The sequence below is a fragment of the Anomalospiza imberbis genome, chromosome 21, assembly GCF_031753505.1.
Source record: "Anomalospiza imberbis isolate Cuckoo-Finch-1a 21T00152 chromosome 21, ASM3175350v1, whole genome shotgun sequence".
NCBI classification, from domain to species: Eukaryota; Metazoa; Chordata; class Aves; order Passeriformes; family Viduidae; genus Anomalospiza; species Anomalospiza imberbis.
The window spans coordinates 3,030,535-3,047,023 of NC_089701.1; the positions used below are offsets into that span (position 1 = coordinate 3,030,535).

At 48.5% G+C, this 16,489-nt stretch overlaps 1 protein-coding gene across 2 annotated transcripts in view; it reads right to left on the reverse strand.

The window, feature by feature from the left end:
* Nucleotides 1–498: 498 nt before the first annotated feature.
* COL5A1 (collagen type V alpha 1 chain) overlaps nt 499–16,489 on the reverse strand; it is a 137,250-nt gene continuing 121,259 nt past the window's right edge. The window contains exons 55-66 of one of the 2 annotated variants that reach the window (XM_068211093.1): nt 16,167–16,274; nt 15,728–15,781; nt 15,578–15,631; nt 14,984–15,091; nt 14,482–14,535; nt 13,851–13,886; nt 13,049–13,102; nt 12,419–12,677; nt 11,971–12,083; nt 9,944–10,012; nt 5,498–5,731; nt 499–3,410 (exon numbers count right to left, since the gene is read on the reverse strand). In XM_068211093.1, the coding sequence (XP_068067194.1) occupies nt 3,264–3,410; nt 5,498–5,731; nt 9,944–10,012; nt 11,971–12,083; nt 12,419–12,677; nt 13,049–13,102; nt 13,851–13,886; nt 14,482–14,535; nt 14,984–15,091; nt 15,578–15,631; nt 15,728–15,781; nt 16,167–16,274 (1,290 nt within the window). In that variant the 3' untranslated portion in view covers nt 499–3,263. Of the gene's footprint in view, nt 3,411–5,497; nt 5,732–9,943; nt 10,013–10,067; nt 10,137–11,970; nt 12,084–12,418; nt 12,678–13,048; nt 13,103–13,850; nt 13,887–14,481; nt 14,536–14,983; nt 15,092–15,577; nt 15,632–15,727; nt 15,782–16,166; nt 16,275–16,489 lie in introns of both variants that reach the window. The other variant, XM_068211092.1, reaches the window with a different exon arrangement.

Consider the following 16,489-nt stretch of genomic DNA (forward strand, 5'->3'; position numbering starts at 1 on the left):
GCAGGAGAGGAGGAGAAGAGCACAAGCAAAGTGTCCTCCATGGTGTTTCCCTCCACACAGCCCAGTCCTTGGGCCAAAAATGGGAAACTGGGGGTTGAGGAGCTCACCGAGAAGCTGGAAAAATGTTTTTTTCCTGAATTTGTCTTGGGATGAGAAGATCAGAAAACTTCTCTGGTGACTTTTCTGCTACTGCGGAGAAGGTGAAGAGCTGGTGGCCACATAATCTTTTCCTCCACATCCCAGCCACCAAAACCGGGTTGGATTTTTGCACTGGAATTTCTCACTGAGGAAAAAAAAAAAAAAAAAAAAACAACAAAGAAACAATTCCAGGCCTGGAATTTCTCCCCATGATGGGTTAGGATTGTATTTTACAGTATTTCTTTACCTTTAAGCACTTCCACTGCTCCTCTGATGAACTTTCCAGGCTCCACAGGGCAGGGGGGTCCTGGGGAAATCCCGCTGCAATCAACTCCAAGAAGAGATTCAACATCACGGGGGTTTAGGTGGAAACAGTAAACTTGATTTATTGAAAAAAAAATCTATTACATTTATTCCTTTATTACACAGGTTTAAAATATTTAAAAATAGCTCTTATGGGCATTACACTTAAATTTTATGACATGTTTATTGGACTTTGAAGAAATGTACAATACTGCATTTGACACTATATTTTAAAAAGGGCCTTATGTACTAAAAGTTGGGGTTTTTTTTTTCCATAGGTTTTATTTTTCTTATCAACATTTGTTCAAGTCAATATATATTAAGGGGAGGAGGGAAATAAAATTACACAAAAAGAAGGTCTGCAAATACAAGTAGTAATTTTATTGCAATATACCGTAGCTAAGTGGTCTGGGGGGGATCGGAACAGTTGGGAGCTCAGTACAATTACAACACTGTGGAATTCAACAGAGGAAATTTTTATTATTTTTTCTTTTTTTTTTTTTTCTTCTTCTTCAAGCAGAGAAATCAAAGGGAAAAAAAAAAAAAAAAGCTCCCTTGATGAGAAAATTGAGACCAGAATCCCATGACCTGGGCAGACACACAGGCGTGGACAAATATCAGAAATATCAGGATATGGCTTTGCTGGGATGTGCAACCTTTCCTGCCCTTCCCGCTGTTGCCAAGGTGACTGAGAAGCTGAATTCCTTATTTATTATCCTAAATTCCTTTTCACTGCTCTGCTGCCTGGAGTCTGCAGTTTTTAGGGTAGCACCTTTTGGGGTTTTTTTAATTCCCTTAAGTGGGAGAGAGCACAGGAGAAGAAGGGAGAGGGATGGACACGGCTCCTCCAAAAAGCACCGCTGGCATCGACGCTCCCTCCAGCACGGCTTTGCCTCCCTTCCTCGGATGCTGCTGCTCTCAGTTTGGGCAGGAGGGGGGAAAAGACATCATATATAGGCTTTTTTCACAGTAAATGTGATGTCTTTTCCTTGGTGGTGAAAAATCCACCTTGAGCTGAACGCTCCAGGCCGAAGAATAATGATAATAATAATTTACAAAAACCCCCACCTTGCAACAGTTATTTTCCAGCTGAGAGACCTGAAGGAGGAAAATGGGCAAGGAGACAAAATAAATGGGAAAAGAAGAGGGTGTCAGCACGTTGTGAGCCGTGGAAGGAATACAAAAAAGTGGGAAGAGCAGGAAAATTGCAAATTCCCCGGATTGCTGGGCGGGCAGCACCCCCACGGCTTCAGGACACCCAACATCGACATAAATTAGCACCACAAAGGTTCAGCCACTGAGGACAATCTGCTTTGCTTCCAACTGGGAAAAGACATGGATATCCTTGGGAAAATGAAGAAGTAAGAATAATAATAAAAAGAAAAAAAATTAGTAAGGACATTTAATGTTTTTTTCTACATCCAATGAAGGAGAGGAGCAGGATTTGGACAGAAGAGATAAGAAGGTGCCATGCATTTATCAGCAGCCAAAATCTGCCTGAAAGTGCCTAAAAAGCCAAGTGGGAGATTGGCCAGTGGCAGGGTATCCCCAGTGTTGTGTTAAAGTTATCAGATAGCACCACAGAGATATGTAAAAATAACTATAAAAAGCACCTTTTTTTTCTTTTTTTTTTTTTTTTTTTGGTTTTTATTTTTATTCTTGATATTCAGAGAGGACAAATGGATTTCCCCTGCCACTGGGATCCACCACTGGGAATGCATTCAGGTTTAATTCTTAATCATTTTAAAGGAATGCTGAAAGAAAAAAAGAAGAATTAATTTAAAATATGGGTGTTAAGCAAGTGGATGAAAAGGCAGAGACTCAATGCAGATCCTGCTTTTAGATCAGGGGATTTGTAGGGAATTTGTTAAAAAGTGGCTTTAATTTCCTCATTTTGAAAGGAATTATTCCAAAAGGCATCTGTGGCTCAGGGGGCTGGTTTGCACCTGTTCCTGGGGGTAATTCCAAGGCTCCAGATCCCAGTTTGGGGCTGGGAAGAGGCAGAAGTGGGGACAGGAGCTGCTGTCTTCATTCCCAGCTGGAAGCTCGGCTGGGATGGGGTGGCTTTAATACAGACAAGGTCACTTGCATGGTTTGAAGGCGGAAACATTCCAACATTTCAAATAAAATACGACACAAATATTTACTCACAAACATACAAAAATAGAAGCACCTTTAAGACACGGCAAAGAGATGCCCAGTGTGACCTTGAGTCAGCACTTTGGAAAATGTGGAACGAGGCAAACTCGGCGGAGGAAACACGGAAAATTCTGGAATTGGCCGTGGCATCTCCTTGCTGGAGCTGATCCAAACCTCGTGGAAGGCAACAAAACCCCTCTGAGGAGCTTCAGATCCAGGACTGCTGGGACTTCAGCATCGAGCTGGACACGAGGAATTTCAAGTTTTTTCCTTTTTTTTTTCCTTAGGAACAAACAAACGCTTCCTGGCGAGAAGAAGAAGAGGAGAAGGCAGGAGGAGTTTGCTGGAGGTGGGCTCAGCTCGGTGGCCGCAGGGCAGCAGCGGTGGCAGCAGGGACAGGGCCAGGTCTCCGTATGTGGCTGTCGGTCATGAGATTCCATATCCATCCTGGGAATGGCTGAGGGGGCACAGAGGGGCTGGGGCAAAACCAGGGACACAACAAAATAGGTGGAGGGGAGGAAAAAAAAAATAATAACCCATCGCTGTCCAGTTTCAGACCGTGCATGTGACGAGGAATTCTTTTTTTTCTCCTTTTTTTCTTTTTTCTCTTTTTTTGTTTTTAATTAAATGGCGCAATGAGGTTACGAGGTTGCTCATTTGGAGACTAGGTTCAGGTGGCTCTTTTAGCCCAGGAAGCAAGCTGGTCCCACCTCGAATCCAAATTTCTGTGCCGCTTCTCCGAAGTCATTGAACATGATGTCGACTATGGGGACCTGCTCCACTTTGGGCGTGTTGATTTCCAGGATGGTTTTCTGGTAGCCCTTCCTTGCCTGGAATGAGGGAAAGAGGAGCTCTGAGGATGCCTCCAAGCCAACATCAGCACAACTGAATAACCACCACTCTGCTGGGAATGTGGTGCTGATTTTTCCTGGGAATTTTTAGATCTAAATCGGAGTCATCAACACCCAAACAAATTTATTTGCACGTTTAACACACATGCTGAAAAACCTTTGGGAGATGCCCAGACCTTGGAGCAGAAGCAGATCATGACACTCTACCTCTGCTCCAGCATATTTCCAAGCTGGAATGGGAGCCTGGAAAAATTGTGGCTGTGGAAAGGTTGTTTTCCCTCCCCCTGGACACACCTGGCTTGTTGGGCAAATGGTAGCAATTTAATTTGAATATATTAGTGAAAAGATCACATTTAAAGTTTGGTGGAATTCGCAAGGTGCTGCTGTCTTTTTATCATGCCTGGTGGCCACGGAGTTCTTTCCAAAATATAAATAATTATTAGAGGAGCAGAAATACCCCCTGAGGGCATACAAAGCTGCACAAACAAGAGAATTTATGGAGCAGCTTTGGGCTCTACATTTTCCCTGTGATTTGTGTGGCTCGGGAGAACAGGCTGGAGCACAGCTATGAGAAAGGGCTAGAAGTTCAGGAAAAACGTATTCAAATTATGGGGAGAACATCAGCCCTGGAGCTCCTCTGGCTTCAGCAACCTCCCCACTACAGCAGGACCTCTGGGGCAACACCATGTGGGGAAGCCCAACCTCATCTCCACAGGGCAGGGCTCAATCCTGGAATCATTTAGGATGGAAAAGACCTTTAGGATCATTGAGTCCAACCATTAACCCAGCACAGCCGAGCAATTGGATGGGTTGAAGCATAAAAGCACCTCTAAACTCCTGGTGGAGTTCTCTAAATTCCTACCAGCCTTTTTTTGGGTCTAAGGGTCAGACTAAAATCATCTTTAATGTAGAGAATCAATTGTAAACCCCAAACTCCTTTAAGTAAATAGATGATTCTCAAATATCTCGCACATGCTTTGGGCAGCATGATCTGCCAGGGCAGGAGATTAATCCAATTTATCTGCCCAAAAGGTAGAGGTTTTCAGGAGGTTCATCCACTTTAAAATGTGCAACACGTGGTCCTCCAGCAACCCTGAGATTCAGAAGGGGAAGGGAGGAGAAGGCCCTTTTTCCCAAGGATGTTATGTCTGCAGGAGACACGAAAAACTTGAGGATAAACTTCTCCTGAGTGTTTCCAGAAGGGGGCTGGATGCCCTTTCCCTCTCCAGGAATGTGTTTAAAGTTCTAATCCGATTTTCCTCATTGCTCCACCAGTAAAAAAATCTGTTTGTGCCAGAACAGAAGCGTTTCAATCTCAAATTACAAGAGGAGCTTTTTCTGTCAAACATCTCAGTCTTTCTGTCCCGTGGGCTCCAAGCGCTGCAGTTCCAGAGGGTGGGAATTATGCATGTTTTTACACCAGCAAGCTGGGGCTCAAAATAAATGCAGGCAGCACCTGCTTTGCCAAATTTTTATCTCCTGAGGGCAGAATTTTCAGAGTTTAAACCCAAATCAAGCTTCTAAGAGGAGTTGGAAGGAAAGGGAGGAGGTGAGGCACCTTTGGAAATTGTGGCTGAGCTGGTGCACCCCATTAGCAGCGCAGCCCAGAACCTTCCTGGACCTGCAAGAACAAAAATTCCAACCAAACCCTTCCTGCTTTGCCTCCAAGAATTTCTGAAAGCAGTTACAAAGATCCTTAGTAAACCCTGCAAACTTCCAACCCAAGCGGGCGCCATCACTCGCCTCTCCCCCTGTGAGGAATTGGGTGAGAGCAAAAGCACAGGGAGGCTTTTAAAAGCAAGCAGCACTTTTAGGCAGATAATTTGGATGAATCAGATTAATTTGACTCCTGGAGGTGCTGCAGCTCCCCCTGACTTCGAGCAGGATCACGGATTCCCATGGAATTATTTATCTCCAACTTAGAGAGGAACGCGATGTCTCCCATGACAACCCTCAAGCACCAGAAATTTGGGGGTGATCTGCTCTGGGGAAGATGGTGCTGAGCAAGCAGGGGAGGGGACAGAGGTGTCCCCGAGGTGTCCCCAAGGCCAGGAGCCCCCACGTACCGCGCAGCCGTCGAGGGCAGCTCGGATGTAGGGGTTGTTGTCGTAGGACATCTCCTCGTCGTTGGAGCCCAGGAAGCGGATGGCCTTGTCGTAGCTGTTGGTGGTGGCATCATGCCAGGCCACTGACTGGTAGCAGTTGTAGGTGATGTTCTGGTGGGCCGAGGCGCTCAGGAGACGCAGGAAGGTCATCTGCACCACCCCGATGGGGTTCCCGTCCGAGTCCACGTAGGAGAGCTGGGGGAGGGGGAGAAGGGACAACACTGGGCAGTGAGGGACAGGGAAACAGAGCCAGGGGCTCTGAGGGACACCAGTGTCACCACAGACACTGCTCCTGAGAGACACCAGTGTCATCAGCATAGACACTGCTTCTGAGGGACACCAGTGTCACCACACACACTGCTCCTGAGCTGGGTGCTCTGAGGGACACCAGTGTCACCAGAGATGCTGCTCCTGGGGGCTCTGAGGGACACCAGTGCCACCACAGACACTGCTCCTGGGGGACACCAGTGTCACCACAGACACTGCTCCTGGGGGACACCAGTGTCACCACAGACACTGCTCCTGAGCTGGGTGCTCCTGGGGGACACCAGTGTCACCACAGACACTGCTCCTGAGCTAGGGGATCTGAGGGACACCAGTGTCACCACAGATGCTGCTCTGCTCGCCCAGGAACTCTTTGTTCTCCTGCTGGATGGGGTGAGGGTGTGAGCAAAATATTTAAATCTAAGGAGGGCAGGGGGAAAAAAAGACAAGGGGCTTTCAGCCCTGGTTTCAAGAGGTTGGAAATTTGGGGATATGCCTCAAGGTTGAGCCAATGTTGAGCGTATTTCTCCAGCTTTTGAAGAGGAGAGAAGGCGAATTTCTGTGAGGGGTCAGGGCTTTATTTTCCTGTCCTGTCTGACACAGATTTCTGACTGCTGGGGGTGTTTTGCTCTGCACACCCTGGGCTATTCCCCATCCTTTTTCCTGGGGTTTGAAGCAATCTTTGCACTGCAGCAATGCTGCATGAGCCCTGCTGACGAGGACTGGGGGCAGCCCAGGTTGGAAAAGCTCTGCTCAGGTAAAGGGAAAATGGATTTGCTGTCCTGTTGTGAACACAGATTGTGCATCCCAGTCTGGCACACTGGGATTTGCTCCATTCTGCCCACCAGGCTCCTTTTTCTCCCATGCAGGAGAATATATTCCTACAAAAAAAAAAATTATTGAAACCAAATCCCAGCACTTGGGGGATTCAGGACTTTGTGGGACTTTCACTGCCCACAAAATGAGATTTTGCAGGTATGAACTGGCTGTGCTTGAGGTGGCATCTCCAAACTACTGCCCTGGATGGACTGAGGGTTTCTTTAGAAACAACCAGGAACCAAACACAGGCACCCAACCAGCGTGGATTTCCTCCAGGTACCACGAACCCTCGAGTTGTGGTGCAGACTGCAAATGGTAGAAGAGATTCATAACCACAATAAAACACTGAATTAAAAGAGATAATCCAAATAAACAAAGATACCAACCGGTTGTCAGGATGCTGCTGCACTGTCCTCCTGAGAGTTAAATGTGACTGACCAGGAGAGAGCCACGCATGCCAGGAGGAGCTACCAGAAAGCCACCAGCACGTGGAAGGAAGGGGACAAAAAATGCCAAGGGCTTGTCACACGGCCAGTGTGGCACTACTGAGCTGCAGGACCTTCTCTTATTTGGTTTTATTTCAAAGCAGTGCTTGTTTTGCAGCCTGGTTGCCTTTTAAGGGGTCTTTTGTTGTTCAGCCTGTGCAGATTTTGTGAAGCCCTGTCCCAGCTTTCCAAGTGGAGCCACTGGGAGCTGGTTCTGTGCACAATTTCAGTTGGGGGAAATCCAATCCTTTCCTCTTTTCTCTGTGCTGGCAGGTGTCACATGGCTGGGACGGATGGGATGGGATGGGATGGGATGGGATGGGATGGGATGGGATGGGATGGGATGGGATGGAGACCTTGCTAGAACTTCTGGGAATTGTGTGTAACACACACAGAGAAAACATCTGCAAGCCTCTTATCCTTCTGAACACAGCTTGGCTGCATCCTGAGGAAAGGTAAGGAATTGGCTCCAAGGGCTCTGCAGCATTGATGAATGATGCTGTGGGAGCATCAAACCCAGCTGGTTTGGTTGTATTTCATATTTACTGCATCCCTCTTACTTAGGTGTCTCCAGAAGAAAGGCAGCATCTGCCCAGCTGTGCAATCCCAGGAAATATATGGAGCCCCTGGCAGCACTGGAAAATTTCCCCTCAGCTTTGGGGCTCCCCAAGACACCAGGACCTTCTCCATGGAGTAACAGGAGCAGGGTTACACCCGGAGGGGAACTCAAACTCCTTTTGATTCTGCCCATCCACACACAAATTTCAGCTGATTTTGGATCCACCAGGTAAATGTCTCCTCAATTTGCCAATCTCATGGTTCCAAGTACTGACCAAGGAAAAATCAGAGTTAATATTAAATAAATAAATAAATAAATAAAAGTTTTGTGGCCTGTGTGTTTGACTGTTTTGTGGTTTGCTTAGGTAGGTCTTCCACATACTGGTAGCTTTTTTATTTTTCCAAATAGAAAAAGCAGGACAGGTAAAAAAAAAAAAAAATAAAAGGCAGGAAAATGACAACACAAAAGGATGGAACAAAGAGCTCCAAGTAGCACCAGAAATGTTTTTATCTAAAAGAGAATAAGCCCTAAGCTCTAGGCTGGCAACTGAACCTCTAACAGAGCTGGGAAAAAGAGAAGCAGGGGAGATGGAGAAGTGGAGGTACTTGGAACACGAACTGATGAAGTGCTCTGTAATTAAGCTATGAGTAGCTGCCCTCCAAGGAGCCAGGAGGCTGAAGCCTTGGCTTTGCAGCCTGATTTGGTGATGCAGAGAAGCCCCAGAAGCCGTGTCCTCCTCGAGGGCAGAATCAGAGCAAAATGTGTTTTAGTGGCAATGGAATGCGGCAAATGTGGGAAACAACGCAGGGCTTGGGTTGTTTGCCCTTTAAGGTGGAAGTTGGGGCACTGCAGGAACCCCCTGCCCTGGGGAGGGGACAACTCAGTGGGACACAGCAGAGCATCTCCAGCCTCTGGGCAGGCTGGTTTTATCTATGGAATATTTGCCTGTTCCCACATTCTCCTGGTTTGACCGAGCTCGTTCCGCGCATCCCGCTAATTCTGCGGGAATTGATGCGCCAGGGGGACATTTCTGAGGCTTGAGACACAAATCTGACATCCCTACCCAGCCCTGGGTCTGTGGGAATGAGCTCCCCCAATGTGGATGTCCTGTTACCAGATAAGAAACCAGAGCTTTTCCTGCTTTATGCCTTGCTGACATCACGCCTTGTTTGACCTTAAGACAGCTTTTCCCCCATGAAAAAAAATCCTTAACTGTGACTCAGCAAATTCCTTTCCACTAGGCTTGGCTGGAAATCTTCCTTTAAATAAATGACTTTGGTTCTCCCAAGCTCTGGGGTCAGCATGGGAGTCCCCAGCGTGGTTCATCTCCATATGGGGAACAAAATCCACCCTCTGGGGCAAACCTGCCCTAGAGAGGCCACAGGTGAGCAGCTCCACCCCCTGGGTGCCAGCTCGGGGCTGGAGCAGCATTTTAGGGACCTCTCAGCTCTTGGGGTAAGGCTGCACTGCTGGGGAACAGCAACAAGGGGACAGCAACATGGTGAAACCCAAAATGGGGGCACCCAAAATGGGGACACCCAAAATGGGGGCTGAGGAGGAGTCGGCAACAGCTCTACCTGTGGGATGGAGCTCTCCCCGTGGGATGCAGCATTCCCTGTGGGATGCAGCTCTCCCTGTGGGATGGAGCACTGCCCATGGGATGCAGCACTCCCCGCGGGATGCACCACTCCCCGCGGGATGCACCACTCCCCGCGGGATGGAGCATTCCCTGTGGGATGCACAATTCCCTGTGGGATGGAGAATTTCCTGCGGGATGTAGAATTTCCCGTGGGATGCAGCACTCCCTGTGGGTTGCAGCACTCCCCGTGGGATGCAGAATTCCCTGCAGGATGCACAATTCCCCGTGGGATGCACAATTCCCTGTGGGATGCACAATTCCCTGCGGGATGCAGCACTCCCCCGTGGGATGCAGCACTCCCCCGTGGGATGCAGCACTCCCCCGTGGGATGCAGCACTCCCCCGTGGGATGCAGCACTCCCCCGTGGGATGCAGCACTCCCCCGTGGGATGCAGCACTCCTGCAGGGCTCAGTGCAGACAAACCTGCCCCGGGGTCCCCAGGACACCCCCCTGTCAAAGCTCAGTTCCCAGTTCCCAGCCGGGCAGACTGGAACAAAGCCCCCCCAGTGGGGTTGGGGTCTCTCTCAGCATTCCACCTTAAACATCTCCATGTGCCTGGGAGGGGGGTTAGTCGGGCATGCAGAGGGCAGCAGTGTGGCCATACCAAAGCAGGTGATTGAGGGCCAGGGTTAGCCACTTACCAAGGACCCCCGCTTGTATTGACTATACCATGTGGAAGGCTGTTCTTTGGGCCAACGAGCCATTTTACTCTGTAAAATATGACAGGGGGTTAAAGGAAACAGCAAGCACCAGGATGCATCTTACCAGTTTACCGCGCTTGAATTCACTGAACCACGAGCCTGGGTTTTCCTTGGGCCAGGAAGTAATTCTAGCCTAGTTTGTGGACAGCAAGGAGGGAAGAGAGAAAGAAAAAAAAAATCAAAATTAAAAAGGTTACTTTCATTCCAGAGTCTGCATGTCTTATTGAAACTGTCCAATTTGCTTTAAAATGTATTTTTTTTTTAATATAAATGTTTATACATCAGTAATGAGAGCAGGAGGTGGCTCTGAAGCAGAGGAGATGGAGTGGTGCTGCTCTGGCACCAGCCTCCTTTGCTAAGGGCTGTCTCTGCCTCCTAGGAACTTGGGATGCAAATCCAGCAGTGGCAGGAAAATTAAAGGGAAAGGCAGAGAGGGAAAAGGGAAGCATGGATGGGAAAAGGTGCACGGATCTTCATGTGGAGGGCAGTGCTGGTGCTGGAGAAGCCCGGTGCCTCTCTAATGCCAAATCCAGGAGCTGTGGGGCTGGGAAAGGCAAAGGATGTGATTAAGGAAAAGCCTCTGCCTGCCTGAGGTGCTGGACACACAGCATGGAGCTCCAGGTACCCAGAGTGACCTGAACAAGGATTCAGCCATCAGAGCATCCTCAAGGCAGCCCCAGCTCAGCAGCTGAGTCAGAGCACAAGGAAGGAGCGTGGCTGCTCCCTCAGCCTCCCACAAAGCCCTCATTTGTACTGGAAACCTCTCCAAAAGCAGCAGCCCAGCTACAGGTGACTGGGGACTGTCCTTCCCCTTGCAGGATGTCACCTGCAGAGCAAATCCCAGTGCTTGTGCTGGGGGAGGGATGAGCTGAGAGCAGCCACGGCTGAAACTCTGCTCTGGCTCATCACAAACCCACTCAGCCACCACCCAGGGCTGGGGTGGTGGCTCTTTGCATCCCTCTGGATGGGAGAAGTTTTTTCTTACGGATCCCAGCATGAAATTTGTATTTGAGGAGTGCTGCAGCTCCACAGAGCCCCTCGCTGAACCAGCACAGCAGGAGCTCAGGCCCCTGCAAGATCATGGCCAGACTCTGCTTTTTGAGCCGTCAGATTTTGAGGAAAAACACAGCTCACTGATGCAAAGGAAGAGGAAATCCATCTCCTCTTTAAACAGCCCCAAGAAAAACTCAGGGAGGATTTATGTCGCGTGTGGTTTGTGCTGTGCTGACATGCATTTCTGGTGGATGAAATGCAGCAGGAGAACAGCTCAGCTTTGTCACAGCTGGAGCACAACTGTGACACTGGCACAACTCCCCCAGGCTGAATTGTTGTGTTTCTGCTTGGCCAGTGCCACAGCTTGTCCCCAGGCAGCGGGAAGAGCAGCTCTGGAAAACAGAGTGCAGGGATACAGGACAAAAATGATGGCTATGGCTGAGCTAAGAGCATCATCACACAAATAACTTCATCAACCTTGTGCAGCAGTGCCAGGGAGAGCTCTGAGCCTGCTTGCAATCATTTAGGATCATTTACCCACAGGGAACAGCAGGAAAAATGACAGGAGGTAAACATTTATCTGCCCTGCCTGTAGACACAGGGAGGGGAATCAGAGGAGCTTGGGCATGCAGGCAGTGGAGCAGGGTTGTGGGAGGGAATGAGTTAAACAGAGCTCCCAGTTCCTACACCAACACACACTCCTGCCTTGGACAACAAAGTCCAAAAAATTAAGGTTTTAGCATTTATTATACCTGGGAAACCATCAGAGGTTTGTCCCAAATTACAGTTTAAATCTGATTTTCTCTTTGTCAACATATTCTGTATTATTTCAGAATGTAATGTGGTGTAACAAAAGAACATTCTGGATCTTTGATCCTTCCTTGCTGCTGTGCAATTGGCTGTCTATGAATATTCACATCAGGAAACCATCTATCACCAGGATAGAGGGGAAAACAAAGGTGGTGTGCACTTACTCCTTCAGATTTCTTATCAGGGAAGATGCAGGTCTCTCCACCAGCTGTGAAATTACAGTAAACTTTGAAAGAGTCCCTGGAACACCCTTGGTTGGGATCAACCCAGTATTCACCTGGATGAGGGAAGAGAAGGGAAGAAAGGATCGGCTCAGAGGGCACTTCAGCAACCTCCTCACTTGGGATGTTTCACCTCTCATGGGTTATTATTTATATGTAGTTTTTGAAAACTGGCCATGCTCTGGTGCCAGCTGAAGAAGGTTTCTCATCCCATGTCCCCATGTTTAGAACAGAACATTTCAGCTGAAAGGCCTATCCAATGATATCCAGTCCAGCTCTACATATTCCTTCTCCACCAGCCACACCCCCCATGGACTCCCCAAATTCCTGCTCTTCCAACCCTCACTTCTGGAAACAGAATTCCCTACACCCCCTCTATCCCGGGACACACCATCTGGGAAATCAGGGTGGCAGAGCTGCAGGTCCTTGCAGGTGCGTGCTGGGTTGTGTTGAGTGCCCAAGGGATGCTTCATCTGCTCAATTTCCAGTTTCAAGGAGTTCAGGGAGCCAAAAATCTCCTCCATGCCATCAGCATAGTCCATGTAGTTGTCGGTGTTGCCATCGTCCAGCAGCTGGCTGGCATCAATGTTCCTCCTGGTCCTCTTGGCAGCCTGGATGGGCAGGGGCTGGATGACTTCTCCAGGAGGACCCTGATTTTTGGGGGAAAAAAAAAAACAAAACCACAACTCCTCATTCCATTGGGAAAAGGACATGAGAGATGGACAAAGCAGCAACATCCCAAAATACACATTGGACATGGAAAACAGCCATGGATGGTGCTGATCAAACCTCTGGCTTCAACATTTTTCCACCTTCCACCGTCCCCTGCCACCTTCCCTTGTCCGCTTCCCATTAATAAATCCATCCTTCCCATCCTTTCTCCCCCAGTGTCTCCAAGACATTCCAATCCATGGCTAAGATTGGCAAGGAATTTTTGCCCAGAGATTTTTCTGCTTCCCAAATTCCAGCACCCATGAAGTCTGAGCCTCGTTTCATGCTTCACCTTATGGGTTCTACTTACAGGAGGCCCTGGGGGCCCAGGAAGACCTGATTCACCCTTTGGACCTGTGGGACCCTGGGTGGAAAAACAAGGGAAAATCAGGAGTCAGGAGAATTCACCTGGTTACTTTTATCACATCCCAAACATTATTTTAACTAATGAAACTTCATTTTTGTCCCTTCAGGCACACAAGAGGAGTCTCCCTATTCCCACATCCCAAGAAAATGGTATTTTTGGTTATTTTTGGTGTTTAGGTGAAAGAAAAGATCAAACACCTAGAGTTATAGTCAGATTTTTCTTATGCTTCCTACAGAATGCATAAAATCTTTAACTCTCTGAATCAATTCAACAGTTCTGCAAGTCAAATAAAAATCTCCAAATTAATAAAACATCGAGTTCTGGATGGCTAAGAGACACTAAGAAGTTGCCCAAAAGAGGAATTTTTAGCTGCCTGCACAGCAGGTCTGCACCACGAAGCTCCAGAGTCTCATTTCTCACCAAGTTCTTCACTTTCCAGCTTCCCACCTCCCGTTTTTCACGGGCTATTTTTAATCCCCTCCACTCTCCAGCAGCAGCTTTTCTCCTCAGGACTAAGCACTGGATTGCTCCTTGTGATCTCTGCTGCTCTGCTCTTCAGGGAAGTGCAGTGGTGGCACAGAAACCTTCCCCAGTTATCATTCCTGGGCTTAGGCTGCCTGGAAAGGCAGAGTTTGCTAAGTCCTCTCTGCTAATTGCATTCATTTTACTGATGAGAGGAGTCCCAGGGTGTCCTACACTCAATAAAAACCCCTCAACCTCTTCCTTTAGCTGTGTCCATACTCACTGAGGAGCCTTTAGCACCTTTGGGACCAGGTGGACCCTGTGGAGAGACAAATACAGAAAGGAGTCAGCTCATTTCCAAGCAGAGAGTTCAGAAAGGGAATTTTTAAAAATTGACTCCCTTTCTATTTCCACTTTCCCCATCCACTTCAGCTGGGTGTTGCTTTTATTTGCCAACAGACAAAAAGCTTTTGTGGCAGAGCTCCACACTCCTGCCCCAGTGGGGACTGGGGAAACTGCTGGGTGATTCCTGGAACGTGGGGCTGAGCCCAGCTCCGTGCTCAGGACACCCAGCTGGGCACCCCAGGGTGCAGCACGAGGCCTCTGGGCATCCAAAAAATGATAAAAATCAACAAAAAAGGGCAAGAAATCCCCGTGGGATTGTGGATATTCCAAAAGAAAGGGGGAGGGAAACAAGGTGGAAAGATTTCTCTGATTTCTCACATCACTTCCAGCACTCCCGGAACTCATCCAAGGGTTTTTAAAGGGCTCAGCTGAAAAAAAAACCCAAAAAAAACCCCCAAAACCATCCTCCTACAGCCAGGGCTGTGCTGGGCATTCCTGGGAGCACCAAAGTGGCTCCTGAGGGCCTGTGCAGCTCCCAGGGAATTCCAAGGTCATTGGTTGTCACCTACCGGTAATCCTGGGGGCCCTGGAGGTCCGATGGGTCCAGAGGGACCTGTGATACCCTAAAAGATAACAGGAAAACAACACTGATCTGCAATTCTGCCTAAAATTACACCTCCAATCCCTGCTCACAGGTGAGCACCCAGTTTTGGGGGATTCCAGTCCAGTCTGGAGCTTCACCTGGTTTTTAGAGCATGGACAAAGAATCTCCTATCTCATTTAGGCTCACACTTCTGAACATCAGCCCTTCAGATGAATATTTAACGGCACCATCCCTCCAAGCCTGTTCAACTCTTTCATAGGACCCTTGAGAATCTGCTTCCCACTAAAATGGGTCATTTTGGAGCAGATCCATGTTTCACACATAGAATAAACCACATTAATACAGAAAATATCCCTCAAAAACTGCCAAGGAGCTCCTGCCAGGGTTGCCCATCTCTGCAATGCTGCACCTCCTCGAGGGTTCAGTGCTCCAAAGCACATTCCAGGAAAGTTTTAGGGACTATTTACCTGCTCTCCTTTGGGTCCTGCTGAGCCCTGGGGGCCTGGGAGACCTCTGTCACCCTTTTCTCCCTGCTCTCCTGGAGGTCCAATGAGACCAATTAAACCTGGGTGACCCTGGGGGAAAACAGCAGATGTTAATTAGGATTTCTGACTGGAGAGAGCACAAAGACATTTCTAGATCCAAGCCCAAATATCTGAGTGAGGTGAGAGGAGTTTGTAGCAATCCCTGACATGTGGAAGTGGCAGAGTGGACATAAATGGGAGATTTTTACAGCAGAAAATGCTACAAATATAGAAAGAACCTCTGCATTGGAGCAGCTGCTCATTCCCTGGGGTTATATAAATATATATACATGACAGAAAAATTTATAGGGTGGAGAATCACCCCAAAAATGGGCCAGGGCTCTGCACCTCCACACTCACCCACAGCTCAGCTCCTTGGGGCACACTCAGAGTGCTCCAGGTCTCCTCTAAAGCTGTCCCTGGGGCTGGTGACACTCCCCAGCCTTGTCCTGCCAGCTGCAGGACCCCTCTGCAGTGCCATTTGTCCCCCCACACCCCAGCAGGGATCAGGCAATGGGATCCTGTGTGGATTCTCACCTTCTCCCCTTTAGGACCAGAGTCTCCTTTCAGACCAGGCAAACCCGGAGGGCCCTTTGGGACAAAGGGGGAAACAAAAGAGGGAATGAATTCATGTCACACTCATTCATGCCGTTCAAAAACTCCTGGAATTGGATGCTCTGGACATACCATTGGGCCTGGAGGACCATCTGGGCCAGGGGATCCCGGGAGACCTTGTTCACCCTGTAAAAAAGGGCAGTTCCCTCATTCCCAGTGACAGCAGTGCTCCCAGCTGGGAATATTCTGATTATTCACCTGTGCCAGGGAACATTTGTCCTGGCTTTTCACAGATGACAAAAGCAAAAGGATTTATGTTCCCTTCCATGCTCAAATTTCTGCTGGAAAAGGAACTTTGTGGGTCAAGGAAAATCACTCCTGGAGAGTGCCTGAAGACCCAAGACTCAAATGAAACATGTGGGAGATGATATTCACCAGTCCATTATTCCCATGAAATATGTTTTATCTGCTGTCAGGCATTCCAGCACAGACAGAACACTGGGAAAAGGCATCTTCCAGCCAGGTGGGATACAGGAAAAAACCTGAGCTTTCTCAGGCTGGGAATACTCACAACTGGACCAGGAATCCCACGAAGGCCATCGGGGCCAGGCTTCCCCGGAGCACCTTGGGGACCAATGGGCCCAGTCTTCCCAGGAGGTCCTTCCAAACCAGCTTCCCCCTGGATGAAGAGGCAGGGTGTTGGATTTGTTTTGGGATGTTAGGTGTCATTTCCAAGCAGAGAGTTCAGAAAGGGAATTTTAAAAAATTGACTCCCTTTCTATTTCCACTTTCCCCATCCACTTCAGCTGGGTGTTGCTTTTATTTGCCAACAGACAAAAAGCTTTTGTGGCAGAGCTCCACACTCCTGCTCCAGTGGGGACTGGGGAAACTGCT